Source organism: Arachis hypogaea, chromosome 1, assembly GCF_003086295.3.
Source record: "Arachis hypogaea cultivar Tifrunner chromosome 1, arahy.Tifrunner.gnm2.J5K5, whole genome shotgun sequence".
NCBI lineage: Eukaryota > Viridiplantae > Streptophyta > Magnoliopsida > Fabales > Fabaceae > Arachis > Arachis hypogaea.
In genome coordinates, this window is record NC_092036.1 from 40,270,425 (window position 1) to 40,287,740 (window position 17,316).

Consider the following 17,316-nt stretch of genomic DNA (forward strand, 5'->3'; position numbering starts at 1 on the left):
ACCATTCATAGACCAAATGCTAGAAAGACTAGCTGGTCATGATTATTACTGCTTTTTGGATGGCTATTCAAGTTACAACCAAATTATAGTAGATCCTCAGGACCAAGAGAAGACAACATTCACTTGCCCTTCTGGCGTGTTTGCCTACAGAAGAATGCCTTTTGGTCTGTGTAATGCACCTGCAACTTTTCAGAGATGCATGCTATCCATCTTCTCTAATATGGTAGAGAAGTTCCTGGAAGTCTTCATGGATGACTTCTCAGTATATGGAGACTCATTCAGCTCCTGTCTTAATCATTTAGCACTTGTCCTGGAAAGGTGCCAAGAGACTAACCTGGTCTTAAACTGGGAGAAATGTCACTTCATGGTGACTGAAGGAATTGTCCTTGGGCACAAAATTTCAGGCAAGAGAATAGAGGTGGATCAAGCAAAGGTAGAAGTAATTGAAAAATTACCACCACCTACCAATGTTAAGGCAATCAGAAGCTTTCTAGGGCATGCAGGATTTTACAGAAGGTTCATAAAGGACTTTTCAAAAATTGCAAAACCTCTAAGCAACCTGCTAGCTGCTGACACGCCATTTGTGTTTGACACAAGAGTGTCTGTAGGCGTTTGAGACCCTAAAAGCCAAGCTGGTCACAGCACTAGTCATCTCTGCACCAGATTGGACATTACCATTTGAACTAATGTGTGATGCCAGTGACCATGATAAGAGGTTGTCATCCAGAGTCTTTGAGCCAGGACAAAAAGTTCTGCTCTTCAACTCTAGGCTCAAATTATTCCCAGGAAAACTTAAATCCCGGTGGAGGGTCCGTATGTGATTACAGAAGGATTCAGTGCACAAAGTAGAGAAAAGGAGCTTGCTGGCAAGAAAACGCTAGTAAGGGGTATTCTGGGCGTTTAACGCCAGTAAAGGCACCATTTTGGGCGTTAAATGCCAGAATGGGCACCATTCTGGGCGTTTAACACCAAAATTGCAACATCCTGGGCATTCAGCAAAACGCCCAGTGATAAAGGGGTTTCTGGCATTTAACGCCAGCAAGGGCACCTGGCTGGGCGTTAAACGCCCATAATGGCCACCAAGTGGGCGTTAAACGCCAAAATGGATACCAAGTCCTTCAATTAAATAGGGACCACCTTGTGTTTAAAGCACAAGGACCTTCCTCTGCAACCATGGAGAGGAAGCATGAAAAGCTTCTCTCAATACAGAGTCAAACAAAGCCCCCACAACCAAACTCTAAGTTTGGTGTTGGGAGGCCACAACCAAACTCTAAGTTTGGTGTTGAACCCCCACATTCAAACTCTAAGTTTGGTGTTGGGAGGTCCCAACAATGCTCTGAACATCTGTAAAGCTCCAAGAGAGCTCACTGTCAAGCTATTGACATTAAAGAAGCGCTTATTAGGAGGCAACACAATTTTTTATCTATATTTTCTATTATTCTTTTATGTTTTATTAGGTTCATGATCATGTGGAGTCACAAAACAATTGCTAAAATTAAAAATAGAATCAAAAACAGCAGAAGAAATAGCACACCCTAGAGGAAGAGCCTACTGGCGTTTAAACGCCAGTAAGGAGCATCTGGCTGGCGTTCAACGCCAGAATAGAGCATGAATCTGGTGTTGAACGCCAGAAACAAGTAGCAGTCTGGCGTTTAAATGCCAAGATTGCACCCTGAGGAAAGCTGGTGTTTAACGCCAAAAACAAGCATCAGGATGGCGTTAAACGCCAGAAACATGCTACATCTGGGTGTTTAACGCCAGAAACAAGCTTAAGTCTGGCGTTAAACACCAGGATTGCATGCAGTGGGCGTTTTACACGCCTAATTGGTGCAGGGATGATAAATCCTTGACACCTCAGGATTTGTGGGCCCCACTGGATCACCTCAAGATCTGTGGACCCCACAGGATCCCCACCTACCTCAACTCACCTTCTCTCTTCTTCACCCAATCCAATAACACTCTTCCCCATACACCCTTCACCAATCACCTCAATCTCTCTTCCCCATCACCTCTTCACCACTCACATCCATCCACTCTTCCCCATAAACCCCACCTACCTTCAAATTCAAAATCTCTTTCCCACACAAACCCACCCTAAATGACCGAACCCCATTCCCTCTCCCTCCACTCTATAAACCCCTCCATCCTTCTTCATTTTCACACAACACAACCCTCTCTTCTTTCCCTTGGCCGAAACCCACACATCTCTCTCTTTCCTCCATATCTTCTTCTTCTTCTTCTATTCTTTCTTCTCTTGCTCAAGGACGAGCAACATTCTAAGTTTAGTGTGGTAAAAGCATAGCTTTTTTGTTTTTCTATAACCATTTATGGCACCTAAGACCGGAGAAACCTCTAGAAAGAGGAAAGGGAAGACAAAAGCTTCCACCTCCGAGTCATGAAAGATGGAGAGATTCATCTCAAAGGTCCATCAAGACCACTTCTATGAAGTTGTGGCCAAGAAGAAGGTGATCCCTGAGGTCCCTTTCATGCTCAAGAAAAATGAGTATCCGGAGATCCGACATGAGATCCAAAGAAGAGGTTGGAAAGTTCTTACTAACCTCATTCAACAAGTCGGAATCTTAATGGTTCAAGAGTTCTATGCCAATGCACGGATCACTAGGAACCATGATCAAAGTATGAACCCGAATCCAAAGAATTATCTTATAATGGTTCGGGGAAAATGCTTAGATTTCAGTCCGAAAAATGTAAGGTTGGCGTTCAACTTGCCTATAATGCAAGAAGACGCACGTCCCTACACTAAAAGGGTCAACTTTGATCAAAGGTTGGACCAAGTCCTCATGGACATATGTATGGAAGGAGCTCAATGGAAAAGAGACTCAAAAGGCAAGCCGGTTCAATTGAGAAGACTGGACCTTAAGCCTGTGGCTAGAGGATGGTTGGAGTTCATCCAACGCTCCATCATCCCCACTAGCAACCGATCCGAAGTTACTGTGGATCGGGCCATCATGATCCATAGTATCGTGATTGGAGAGGAAGTAGAAGTTCATGAAGTCATCTCTCTAGAACTCTACAAAGTAGCCGAAAAACCCTCCACCTTGGCAAGGCTAGCTTTTCCTCATCTCATTTGCCATCTATGCTACTCATCTGGAGTTGTCATAGAAGAAGACATCCTTATTGAAGAGGACAAGCCCATCACTAAGAAGTGGATAGAGCAAACAAGAGAGGCCATCCATGGATCTCAAGAGACGCATGAGGAAGCTCATCATCAAGAAATCCCTGAGATGCCTCAAGGGATGCATTTTCCTCCAAACAACTATTGGGAACAACTCAATACTTCTCTAGAAGGATTGAGTCATGACATGAACCAACTAAGGGTGGAACACCAAGAGCACTCCATTATTCTCAATGAGATTAGAGAAGATCAAAGAGTCATGAGGGAGGAGCAACAAAGGCAAGGAAGAGACATAGAGGAGCTCAAGAACACCATTGGTCCTTCAAGGAGAAGGCGCCACCATCACTAAGGTGGACTCATTCCTTAACTTCCTTGTCCTTATCTCTCTGTTTTTCGGTTTTTGAACTTCATGTTTGTCTATGTTTGAGTCTTTACTACATGATCATTAGTGTCTAGTGTCTATGTCTTAAGGCTATGAATAATTCTATGAATCCTTCACCTTTCTTAAATGACGAAATGTTTTTAATTCCAAAGAACAAGAAGTACATGAGTTTCAAATTCATCATTGAAATTAGTTTAATTATATTGATGTGGTGACAATACTTTTTGTTTTCTGAATGAATGCTTGAACAATGCATATTTTTTATCTTGTTGTTTATGAATGTTAAAATTGTTGGCTCTTGAAAGAATGATGAAAAAGAGAAATGTTATTGATAATCTGAAAAATCATGAAATTGATTCTTGAAGCAAGAAAAAGCAGTGAAAAAAAAAGTGGCAAAAAAAGTTAATAAAAGAAAAGAAAAAGCAAGCATAAAAAGCCGATAGCCCTTAAAACCAAAAGGCAAGGGTAAAAAGGATCCAAGGCTTTGAGCATCAATGGATAGGAGGGCCCAAGGAAATAAATTCAAGCTTAAGCGGCTAAATCAAGCTGTCCCTAACCATGTGCTTTCCACAGGTCCAAGTGAAAAGCTTAAGACTGAGTGGTTAAAGTCGTGATCCAAAGCAAAAAGAGTGTGCTTAAGAGCTCTGGATACCTCTAACTGGGGACTTTAGCAAAGCTGAGTTACAATCTGAAAAAGTTCACCCAGTCATGTGTCTGTGGCATTTATGTATCCAGTGATAATACTAGAAAACAAAGTGCTTAGGGCCACGGCCAAGACTCATAAAAGTAGCTGTGTTCAAGAATCAACATACTTAACTAGGAGAATTAATAACACTATCTGAACTCTGAGTTCCTATAGATGCCAATCATTCTAAACTTCGAAGGATAAAGTGAGATGCCAAAACTGTTCAGAAGTAAAAAGCTGCAAGTCCCGCTCATCTAATTAGAACTAATCTTCATTGATATTTTGAGATTTATAGTATATTCTCTTCTTTTTATCCTATTTGATTTTCAGTTGCTTGGGGACAAGCAACAATTTAAGTTTGGTGTTGTGATGAGCGGATAATTTATACGCTTTTTGGCATTGTTTTTTAGGTAGTTTTTAGTAGGATCTAGCTACTTTTAAGGATATTTTCATTAGTTTTTATGCAAAATTCACATTTCTGGACTTTATTATGAGTTTGTGTGTTTTTCTGTGATTTTAGGTATTTTCTGGCTGAAATTGAGGGACCTGAGCAAAAATCTGATAGGAGGCTGAGAAAGAATTGTTGATGTTGTTGGATTCTGACCTCCCTGTACTCAAAATAGATTTTCTGGAGCTACAAAACTCCAAATGGTGCACTCTCTACGACGTTGGAAAATAGACATCTAGAGCTTTCCAGAAATATATAATAGTCCATACTTTGTTCGAGTTTAGATGACACAAACTGGTGTTCAACGCCAATTTCATGCTGCATTCTGGACTAAAACGCCAGAAACACGTCACAAACCAGAGTAAAATAGCAAAAACACGTTACAACTTGGCGTTTAACTCTAGGAGAAGTCTCTGCACGTATAAAGCTCAAGCTCAGCCCAAGCACACACCAAGTGGGCCCTGAAAGTGGATTTCTGCACTTAGACTTATTTCTGTAAACCCTAGTAGCTAGTCTAGTATAAATAGAACATTTTATTATTGTATTAGATCATCTTTGGTCTCAGTTTTAATCTATTGTTCATCTTAGGAGACTATTGATCACGTTTTGGAGGCTGGCCTCTCGGCGATGCCTGGACCATCACTTATGTATTTTCAACGGTGGAGTTTCTACACACCACAACAATCGCGTGACTGACAACCACTTCCGTTCTACCTTAGAACGAGCGTGTATCTCTTGGATTCCTTAATCAGGATCTTCGTGGTATAAGCTAGAACCCTTTGGCGGCCATTCTTGAGAATCAAAAAAGTCTAAACCTTGTCTGTGGTATTCCGAGTAGGATTCAGGGATTGAATGACTGTAACAAGCTTCAAACTCGTGATTGTTGGGCATAGTGACAGACGCAAAAGAATCAATGGATTCTATTCCGACATGATCGAGAACCGACAAATGATTAGCCGTGCTGTGACAGAGCATTTGGACCATTTTCACTGAGAGGATGGGAAGTAGCCATTAACAACGGTGATGCCCTACATACAGCTTGCCATGGAAAGGAGTATGAAGGATTGGATGAAGACAATAGGAAAGCAGAGATTCAGAAGGGACAAAGGATCTCCATACACTTATCTGAAATTTCTACCAAGGATTTACATAAGTATCTCTTTCATCTATTTTATGCTTTATTTATTATTATTTTCAAAAACTATTATAACCATTTGAATCTGCCTAACTGAGATTTACAAGATGACCATAGCTTGCTTCATACCAACAATCTCCGTAGGATCGACCCTTACTCACGTAAGGTATTACTTGGACGACCCAGTGCACTTGCTGGTTAGTTGTACGAAGTTGTGATAAAGTGTGATTCACGTTTGAGAGCTCCAAGTCTTTGGCGCCATTGTTGATTATCACAATTTACGCGCACCACTTGGCAGAATACGGATGGGTATGCTTCAATTCTAATTTGGACACCATCCAATTATCCTTCCGTCTATCAAGCATCACGTACATCCTTGCTTTGCATCTAACTTTTGTTATTCTCTTTACCCGGGATGTTGCCTTCACTCGAGACTCCTGATAACTTTCACGGTTGTAGTAGATCGATTGGTTAATAGGTATCCTTGATTCTTTCATTGTCTTGTCAAAGTTAGTATTCATAATTCTAGTCACAAACCCAACTTTCTTTGCATAATTAGAATAGAACTCTTGTGCTCGCTCTAATGAAACAAATCTCAATCCTACGTATGAGATTTCTCTATTAGAATTTCATTGTGATTCGACAACTGTAAATCCATTTAGAAAAAATAATATTCAACACGAAAAGTACCTGAATAATTAATTTTCAATATGTCGTTAGTATTGTAACAAGAATAAAATGCGTTTCACACCTCATGATTTAATTTTGTAGCATCATCCTCTAATTGAATAACGTCTACAGATTCTTCCCCCTAAAATCAATAATCGAGAACATATCACCAAAAAAGATAATCATCCACCATTCGATACTCGTAAAAACTCTTTCAACAACCACTTATTCATTGATAATACTAATTAATAAGCACATAAAAATAAACTGATTTAAAACAATACTATTCATGTTAATATCTAGAAAATAAAAATCTTATTAAAGTTACAAACGTCAAAGCAACATGGTGAACAAAAAGAAAAAAAACACGTATACTTACAAATTTGTAGCATCATTCTAGTATAAAAAAAAATATTCACACCAATTCTAATTACACAAATAAAATCACGATCCTTCCAAGTATCACTATCAATATCCCAAAAATAAAATAAAAGAAAAGTTACAAATAAACATAACCAATTAAACTACTAACATACAATTTACCTTGTCTACATGATGAGTGTCATCTTCACTCAGGGATGGAACATTGATATCGATAGAATTAGAAAGATCACTCACACCATATGAAGTATCATATAATACTTTTTGACAAATTGATAGATTCATGGATGCAATGTGGTCCACTCGCTTTCGATGGAGACACCTACGCCTCTCACCTATGGAGTTCACTCGCTATTTGTTAATGAGAGGGATTATTCCCATTGCCGATTATATGTGACGGCTGTTATCCTTAGTCCTATAGAGTAGGACAGCTATGACTCAAAGGAGGTGGATCTCTTGTGCCCCAACTTTCTCTTTCATGGGAAATAGCGGTGTCACAAAAACGGCTTTGGGGGAGGGGCGGTCAGCTTCGAATGATGAATGTGGATTTTTGGTGACAAAAAAAAATTAAGGAAGGAGATCTTACCGGAGATAAGTGAGATGAAGGGCACCAGAGATAGGTGAGATGAAGCACTGCGTGGCACCTTCTCTAATTCACGTCATAACTCTCCTCTCCTGTAGGAAGTTAGAAATCCTTATGATTCAAATTTTTAATTAATTTAGGTTAAGTCGATGCTAACTGTAATTAAAATATAATAATTAATTATTATTAATAATAAATTAGTAAATAGTATATTAATACCATATACTTTTTCAAATTAAAAACACCCATCTAAATTTTGATTGTTCTGATTTTACTTATTTAAGTCACATCAATTGCATGAGACATAAATAAGCACATACACAAATAATTCAAATATAGGGGAAATTGACTCAGCAAACAGTTTTAATTGAACAGAACAAACAAACAAAAAAATCGATTTTTTATGCACTAGTTAACTAAACAAATTGCAAAAATTAATCATTCTTTAATTTATATTGAAAATAAAGAAATCAAAGGAGAAAATACTAGAATCAGCATCGTCGAGAAGGAAACAGAGATTGTTAATGCAGTAATAACTTCCAACATCATCGAGAAACGCACCACGCCGTGCAGGAGTGCACCGCGCAATGGAGAAGAGTTGTCGAGCTGCTCACCGTTAGGTTGGAGTTTTGGAGTGTTTCATCAGGAGTTCAAAGGTTAGGGACTTGGTTCTCAGAGAGACCTGACTCAAACCCTGGCCTTTTATTACGAGGTTTTTTTATTTTCTTTTTCTAAGTTATTTAGAGGAAAAAAATAAAATAGGTAAACATATGATCACAAGTTTTCATCTAAAATTTTTAATTATGAATAATTTTAGACAATTTTTTTTAAATATTATTTGTTAAAGTTTTTAAATAATTTTTATAAAATGTTATATTTTTATTTAAAAATATTATCTTAAATATTTTATATTGCAACGTTTTGTAATTATATTTTTAGATAGGTTACATGAATTGTAAAAATTTTGCTATGTTTATTCTGTTTAAAGGTGATTAACTAAAATTATTGTCTTTGTCTATCTAAAATAATTTTTACATCATATTCATTCACTTATCTATAGTAGATTAGCTTTTTCTTTAAATAGAATTGCATTAAAAGTAGAAGTTGCATGTTACTTGTTTTAAATATGGCCGTAGCGTATTTGGATGCTTAATTGATATGTTGGCAGCTCGCTTTTATTATTGTTTATTTTTATTTTCATGACTACACGCCCATTAGAAACCCACTTGTTAAAAAGCTTTTAATAAATCTAATTAACCTCGATAAGGGCTCATTTGTAAAATATCAACTATAACTAAGCAATCAACGAGTAAAAATTAAGAAAAAGACCAATAATACTCTTGCCATTAACAACCTTATGATTTAAGAATAGGAAGTAGATGTGCCTTGACAGTGAGAATGTGTCACACATTTTTTCAACGAAATAATTAGAGATATTCTGTGGTATTTATTTGAATTTGATTTAAAATTTGGATATCAATTAATTAAATTGTAAATTTTATGTAGGTATTTTTATATTTTGAATTTATAAAACTAAATAATTTTTTATTTTATTTTAACTAATAATTATTATATATGTTGTATTAATTTATTTTTATTATTTAAAAAGTATTTTTAATAAATTTTTAAGAATAAACAAATCAAAAAAAATTATTGATATTTTTTAATAAAAATAACTTTTTTTTTAAATATTTACATGTTTTGTGGATATATCCGATCCAAAATTTAATTTGCAAATTGCGGATATTGGATCTGATGATTTTAGTATGGATCGAATCAAAATTTTAGTCATATCCAATTCAATTCGCATTCACCCCTATAAATAATTAATCACAAAAGATAATTAAAAATATGTCATAGTTAAATAATTAATCTATTTTATATAGCAAGATAATCAATTTTTTTTATGAATATCAAACATATATTTCTATATAATCACTGTTGTTAATTAACTTTTTATGTTCATATAACATGGCCATAAAAAATATATTTATAATTAAAATATGTTTAAATCTAAAAAAAGAAAACTATATATATGCTTAAGTGAAAATTCCTTCTCTCTTAGAATAACACTTGAAATCGCATAAAATGCAAACTAAAATGTTTACAAATTTCTATTTTAAATGCTTAATTGCTTGCAGGAATGTAATACATTAAAAACTTCATGAATATATTAAAAACCATTTTAGTCACTTCAATTGATTAGTTCCTAACTGAAGTTCCATTGATTAATTCATGCATGTTGGGCCACAGTGACGGAGAGCTCTCAACCATTGAAAAAAAAAAATAAGCGAAAGAATATAACATGAGAAGACATTATATTTAATTTAAAATTTTAAAATAATAAATTAATGAATTTCTCATCTTATAAACTTTTTATTCATTTTTATTTTTTTAAATATAAAACTAATTTGATATACTTCTCCCACTTGCAATATTAATAATCTCTTTAGTTGTTGTTTTTCTCTCTCCAGAGATATGCATGGACTCGGTGGACTATATACCACATTACTCACGGGTGTTTCATTCAGGATTTGCATGTTTATTTGTTTTCGCTTTGTTACATATTTTATTTTTCTCTGTCAGAGAAGCTGCTGGTCTCATGAGAGAGAACACAATAAATAATTAACTGGGTGATTATTACAATATATTATGAAAAAGTCTAGAAATTAGTAATTTTTGTGTTTTATGACCAATATTTAATTATAAAAAAAATAAATAATTTTTTATTATTAAATATAATTTTACATTATTAAAAACATTATTAATGACTAATTAATAATTACAAAACACAAAAGTTACTATCTCCTAACACTCTTCATATATTATTTCTCAATGAAATAAAGAACATAAACTATCTCAAATACACGGTAAAAATACAACGCATTGCAACATACAATAAACTGAAAATTAAAGGTTGATAACGAGTCGGTAATCAACCATGCACGTACATACAACAACCAATCCCACACCAATAAGTAATAGAATCGAAAAACAAACACTAATAGGAAAGCACAACTATAGCATGCATACATGCATGAATCAACAACACCAAAGCGCTTAGTTACATTGGAAGCCATGTGGCACTTTCTTTGAGCAAACATTGAGGAGCAAGCTGAGGGAGATGGGAAGGTTGAGATTGATGCCCAAAACATTTGCCTTAAGGGCGGTGCAGAGGCAAGCGGCGGCTTCAAGATCGACGAGGCCGTTGAGGAGGGAACAGCAAGGAGTCACCGGTGGCTGCCCCAAAGTTACATTCAACAAACCGTTGAGAACGTTGGCACACACCCCGAGTTTGAGCGCGTCACGTGGACATGATCCACCACCTGAAGGGTTAGGGTTTGGATTAGGACTGGGTCTATTATTACACTTGTTTCCGCATCCGGAGACAAGTGCAAAGAAGAGAACATTGATTATGAGGAAAAGAGCAATGGAGGAACTAGCTTTGTTGGAAGCCATATCACACACTAGGGTTTTCGGGTTCTTCAATTGACTCACTAAGTAAGTGTGCTATGTATTATAGCTAATAGAGCTTATTGAGTTGAAGATGAGAATTAATTCGCAGTGCATGGTGCTTATATAGTGTTGGGGGTGTCTAATTTAAGAGGACCAAACTGTGAGGTATGAGTTGTTCTAAGTTGTATATGTATTTAATAAACGTACAATGATTGTTATAAAAAAATTTAACGAGCAAGGACGAAACTAAATGATTGGTTAATAAAATAGCAGCCATGCATGTGTGAACATGAAAGTAGTAGCTGGCAGAGTAATCTCACGTAACTAGGTTTTGGACTCTTGTGACATAAGAGGATATATTTGGGAGTTGCCGAATCTCTGGATAAGTAGTGTTGTCATTTAAATAAAACTTTACAAAGATAAAATCCAAAACACATTTTCCTTATATTAATGATCAAACTTAAAACCTATTTAGACCTTTTGAAATTTAAGTAAGGAGTAATGTTATGAAATTAATATTTCCGTCTATCTTTTTAAATTATTTTAATTATCTTAAATTTTATATCTTGAGTTATCAATTTTTAACTCTAAATTTAAAATTATAAATTCTAAATTTTAAAAAATTTAACTAAGGTTGACTAACTAAAATTTGATTATCCGTATTTTTTTTAAGTAATAAATATATAGAAACGAATATTGCAATTACATTTAAGGGTGACAAGCTTGTTAATTCATTTCGTCGAAATCCACCAAAGTCTGTGAATTAACTGGTCCGGATTAAGTGAATTTTTTTTATTTTGGTGGATTCAAAACTTTAACTTGACCCGTCTTTATTAGTGAGTTAAACGAACCGGTTGGACAGATTTCGGTCTATTTGCTATTCCTAATTATGTCTAAACAATACTTATTAGGTTTGATTTCCAGTAAGTGAAATTGATTACAATAGTAATTGATTATATACTAAGTTAAATTTTGAAAATCTAAATTTGAATCTTAATAAATTTATTGTGCTTTATCACCCCTTTCAAACTCGATGTCACCATGCAAGGGCCATAGTTGAATCATGATTATAGAGGAAACAAATAGTAAACCTAGATATTTATGAAGGTGATGAATATAGGAGTATTAATTAAACTATTTGAATACGAATGATAGTGCGTAATTTTGATCACATTGGATGACATGCAAGCTATATGCTCAAACAAATTAATGATAATGTACTCGTAGTGAGGGGAAACAATAAAATGTGATATGTCTGTAATCATTCAGTTGTAATGGATTTATAAATTGAATTTTAACTTTCTAATTAGGTTATGATTTTCTGTTTTTAGTAAATTATTTGTAACTGGCCAACAACTATAATTCTATTATACTTATAAAAAGAAATAGCTTTACAAAAAAAGAATATGTTTTTAATTTATTAACTTGAATCTTAGAGTTGAAGTGTTTTTTTAAGGTGCGAATACTCTGTTTCTTCCTCAATTGATATATATCTCATCCATAAAAAAAATGAAAAAAAAATCTAATTCATATATAAGAAAGAGTGATTAGCCTTGCAAGGACAAGATGATCGATCAAAGCTTTTGCTAGATTGACATCCATGAGTAGTTTAGGGGGATCAGTGGGAGAGGGCGCTAGACTAGTTTTTATGTTAAAGCCAGTAATCCTTAAAGTCACTGAAAGTTACAAATTATTGGTATTAGCCATTATTAAGAAGCTCTCATATATGATTATATGTCGAATGAAAAGGTTGAATTGGTTGAACAAACATAAGTTACATTTGAATAATCTATTATTTAAATAAACAAAAAGTCTTAGGAGTTAACATTGAATAGTTAACATGGCAGCCAACGCTAACATAAAAAAATATTTAACACTTAATTAAAAGAAAGTTTAATTATTCTCATGTTTTTTATAGTTTTATTGAATTTATAATTTTTTAATTAGATTTTTTATATTATTTTTAATTTTATAATAAAATCTTTATCAATACATAAAATGTTAGATTTAATGAAATATTCTTTTAAAATTTAAAGGTACCAATAATTAAGAACTAATTAAATCTTTGACCACATATTTTTTGAGGGGAATATTATGTTAATTTTAATATTTTTAAGACGAAAATAACTTAATTATAAAATTAAAAATAGTGTAGAAATTTTATTAAAAGAAAAAAATCTATAAAAACCTGATTATAAATTGATGAAACTGACTAACTGAGTAATTAAACTAATACAAATTTGTCTCAAAAAATAGAGAATTAGATAAAAAATAAGAGAAAATAAAAGAGAAATTCCTAGGATTAAGGACAAAGAGAGAAAGTAAAGTTCCTATTACATCGTGTTTATCTCATAATAACAATAATAATAATAATAATAATTTTTATTTAAATTATATTATTTTGTTAATTTTATTTTTTTAGCAAAAAAAGATAGAAAAAATAGAGAATAAGAAAAAAGAGAGAGAATGATAAAGATGAAGAATGAGAGTGAGAGTGAGAGTGAGAGTTTGTTAATTTTGGAAGAAAAAAATTATTTTAATTGTAAAAAAATATTAGAGGACATATTTTGATTTATCAAATTACTAATATAAAATATAAATTATATATAGAGTAAAAATAGTAGAGAGAAATAAAAAAATAGAAAGAGGTAGATGAGAGAATTTAGGGAGGGAGTTTATTAATATTGAAAAAAATATTTTCTCTCAATTTTAATAAGAGAGTGTTATGTGACACATTTGATTATTAAATTAGATAGTAATATATGATACATAATATAGGTATATTTTAATTTATATTTTAATATTTCAATTTTAATTTTAATGCAATTAAAGAATGTCATGTTACATATTTTGATTGTCAAATTAGTAATTAGTCATTAATATTAATAATGATATATAAAATAAATAAAGTGGTGAAAGGAATGAGAGAAATAGAGAAAGGAAGAGGGAGGAGGGGAGAACTCTTTAATTTTGGAGGAAAAATTTGATTTTAATTACAATGAGGAAGTGTCATATGGTACATTTTAGTTATAAAATTAATAAGGAGGGAAGAATTTTTTAATTTTAGAGAGAAAAATTTAATTTCAATTACAATGAGAGAGTAATATGTGACAAATTTTGGTTGTAAAATTAGTAAGAAAGAGAGGAGAATTCTTTAATTTTGAAGGAAAAGATTTGATTCCAATTACAATAAAAAAGTGACATGTAACACATTTTGATTGTAAAATTAAAAATATATAACAATATAATAAATATCAAAATTTTTATGATAAAAAATTTAAAATTCTATTTTTATTATTTCAAGAAGCAATAAATTCAGCATAAAGCAAGGCCAGACAAAAAGATAAATACATCTACACAATTAAGCTTTGGTATATAAAAAAAAAACTTTTGCGTAAGAGAATACATTAAAATATAATTATATATGTATTTTTTTTTTTTTTGTTAATTTAAACTTCTATAATCGAAGAAATAATTTTATGACATAAGCCAAATTCTATTTGAATCACAACAAATTTACTTGTGCCAGTAGTAGATGAGACTAAAGAAAACTAAAATAAACTTTATTTATATTTTAGTATTTATTAAATGTTACTTTTGTAAAATTTTAAAAGCCAGATACTTGCATAATAAAACTTGTAAAGTAATTAGAAAAGTATATATACAGTAAGCTTTTGTTTTTTTCCCTGACGTACGTGATATACAACAAGTTAATTAAGACTACAAGAGATAACAACAACAACAATAATAATTAAAAAAGATTTTTATTCCATAAAAATGTCCAAATTATTTTTCCATTAAAATATATATTTAAAAGTGTGACTTGTAAAAAATAATACTTTTAAATAAAGATAATACTTTTATAATATGTTAAAATTAATTTTTTTATATAATCCATCATTTAATAATAAAATTTTTTTTATATAAAGATAATTATAGGAGTATCCACCTTAAAACAAATTGGATTAAGTGTAATTTTGTAACTAGTTTGGATCGAAATTTATTAATTTTACTAATTGCTAATCAAAAACTCAGAAAGGTGTAGTAATTGTAATTTACTTTAGTAATGAGCAGTTTTATTATATGTTATTGTCTAGCTGTAATAATATATTCTTAAATCAACAATATATTATTCAATTATTGATAAACATGGAAACAAAAAGTTAAAAACAACTAGGTTGGAAGAAAATTTGTCTGTGAATCCATAATTCCATAATTAAGTTATAGCAGCGGAATCCGCGGACTTCTTCAAACGCAAGCATTCGCCCGTGAAATAGTGGGTCCCATTATGCGTCACTCTTTGGGTTTTTCTACTAATGAAATAATTTGTTTGAAATTCGGATCTAGTAATGAGTTATGAGTACACCCCAACTCAACACCCCAGATCTTCACATTAACAATTAGTAATTCTAATACTTGTATCTAACTATCTATATCTATATGTACATCGATGTCTTTGAATGCAAAAGTTTTATCATGATGTGATTGGGAGACAAAAGAGACAACCAGGATAAGACGTACGTTGTGAAAGCTAGTTTATTATCAAAGCAGTTGAATTTTAGCTTATCATACGTTAACAATATAATGGTTCTTTACCGCCAGAACATTAAGGATTATGAAATGAGAAATGCTACCGTATTAAAATTTATTATTTTTTGTTATTATTTAATTTTTTAGTTTATTTTTTTTAATTTAATAATTTAGTAACATAATTTATTCTATATTTTTAAATATTTATAATTAAATAATAGATAAAAACAATAAATTTTAATAATTTTCTAACATTCCTCTTATAAAAATTAATTAATACTTAATGATAGTATTTATCAGATATATATAATTATTTATATATTTTATTTAATCATATTAAGTGTATACTAAAATCAACTACTAAAATTAATTACTAATATAAAATATACATTGAAATATAAAATATACATTAAAAATGAGATAAATAACATATATATTCATACAAAAATACATAATAATTAATTTTAATAATTAATTTTAGTGTACAAATAATATTTTTTATTTTTATTTAAATCACTTAATTTTTGAGACAAATAATTATATCATAGAATTATAATTTAAATTAAACTTTTGGGTTAGTTCATCTATCTTATTGGATTATTGTTTTCAATATATTTTTTTATAGTAAATATTAAAGGTATAATCATACATATACATCTTTTTATTAGTCTAAACTTTTAGAAGAAGTGATTTTATAATATAGTACCAAAATTTCTGTAGTCAAAATGTCTAAAATTTTATTCTTATTAACTCCAAAAAGAAAAAAAATAGCATAAAACTAATAAAAAAAATCTATACAAATTCACGTAACAAAAAAAGGAAAATGTATTAGAAACATAATTAAAGTCTACATTTTTATTAAAATTTGATCAACATTTAACTAATAAAAAAAGTGAGTAATTTCACAGTATTAAATATAATTCACACTATTAAAATATTAATCATAACTAATTAATAACTACAAATTACAAAGCCTCCTAATCCCTAATATTCTTCATAAATAAATAAATTTGACAAATGAAATATCTCCCGGGCAAAATTTTTATATAAATTTTTTTGTGTTAATTTTTGTGGAGTTACGAGTAGTTGAACTCGTAGTTTTAAATTTGGGACCTCCTATCAACTCTTATCTCGCTCCTATAAACTCTTAATCCTCAAATATAACTATGTACGATCGTGACTTGAGGTTCCAGTGAATTTCTTTATTCTGGGTTGGCATGTCTACGAAAATGGGGGTATTTGTAAAACACTCTAAGACTCAAGTATATAATAATCTAAGATGTATATATAATAATTAGGGGTATATAATATATACTTGGACATATATTAAATTATTTATTTATAGCATTTGGAGAATATAATGAATTTGGAGAGAAATTAGATAGATTTCTATGCGAGATATACACAAAATCTTTCATAGAGATTATTCAAATTATATCTTTTATGAATTAACATATTTTTATAAGAGGGATATTTTTGGATTAGCCAGAAGTATAGACCCAAGAATTATAGATGAATATTAGATCATACTATTTATGTTATAAAAATCCAGTAAAACTCTGGTTAAAGAAAAAGAAAGAAGAAAAAGAAAAAAATTAAAATATATATATAAATATATAAGTAAAAAAGTAAGAATAATATTATATATTTAAATTTTTTTATTAATTAAATTTAATTAAATTAGTCTAATATAATAAAAATTAGTTATAATTAATATTATTTTAAATTTTATTGTTTAATTTTATTAGATTTTATTCATAAAAAAAATTTGAATGTGTAGTATTACTCATAAAATAAATAATCTCACGATATTATTGCGGGAACAATGCTAATTATATTAGATTGCACTAATCTGAAAAACAGCTTCATTATTTGACATTCCTTTATCTGATGATTCATTAAAAATTAGATATT

The 17,316-nt window shown here is 31.3% G+C and overlaps 1 protein-coding gene across 1 annotated transcript; it reads right to left on the bottom strand.

Moving 5' to 3' along the window:
- Positions 1-10,218: 10,218 nt before the first annotated feature.
- LOC112802951 (14 kDa proline-rich protein DC2.15) lies at positions 10,219-11,027 on the bottom strand. Its single transcript, XM_025846394.3, has one exon. The coding sequence runs from the start codon at positions 10,873-10,875 to the stop codon at positions 10,477-10,479; it is 399 nt and encodes a 132-aa protein (XP_025702179.1). The 5' UTR covers positions 10,876-11,027; the 3' UTR covers positions 10,219-10,476.
- Positions 11,028-17,316: the final 6,289 nt, after the last annotated feature.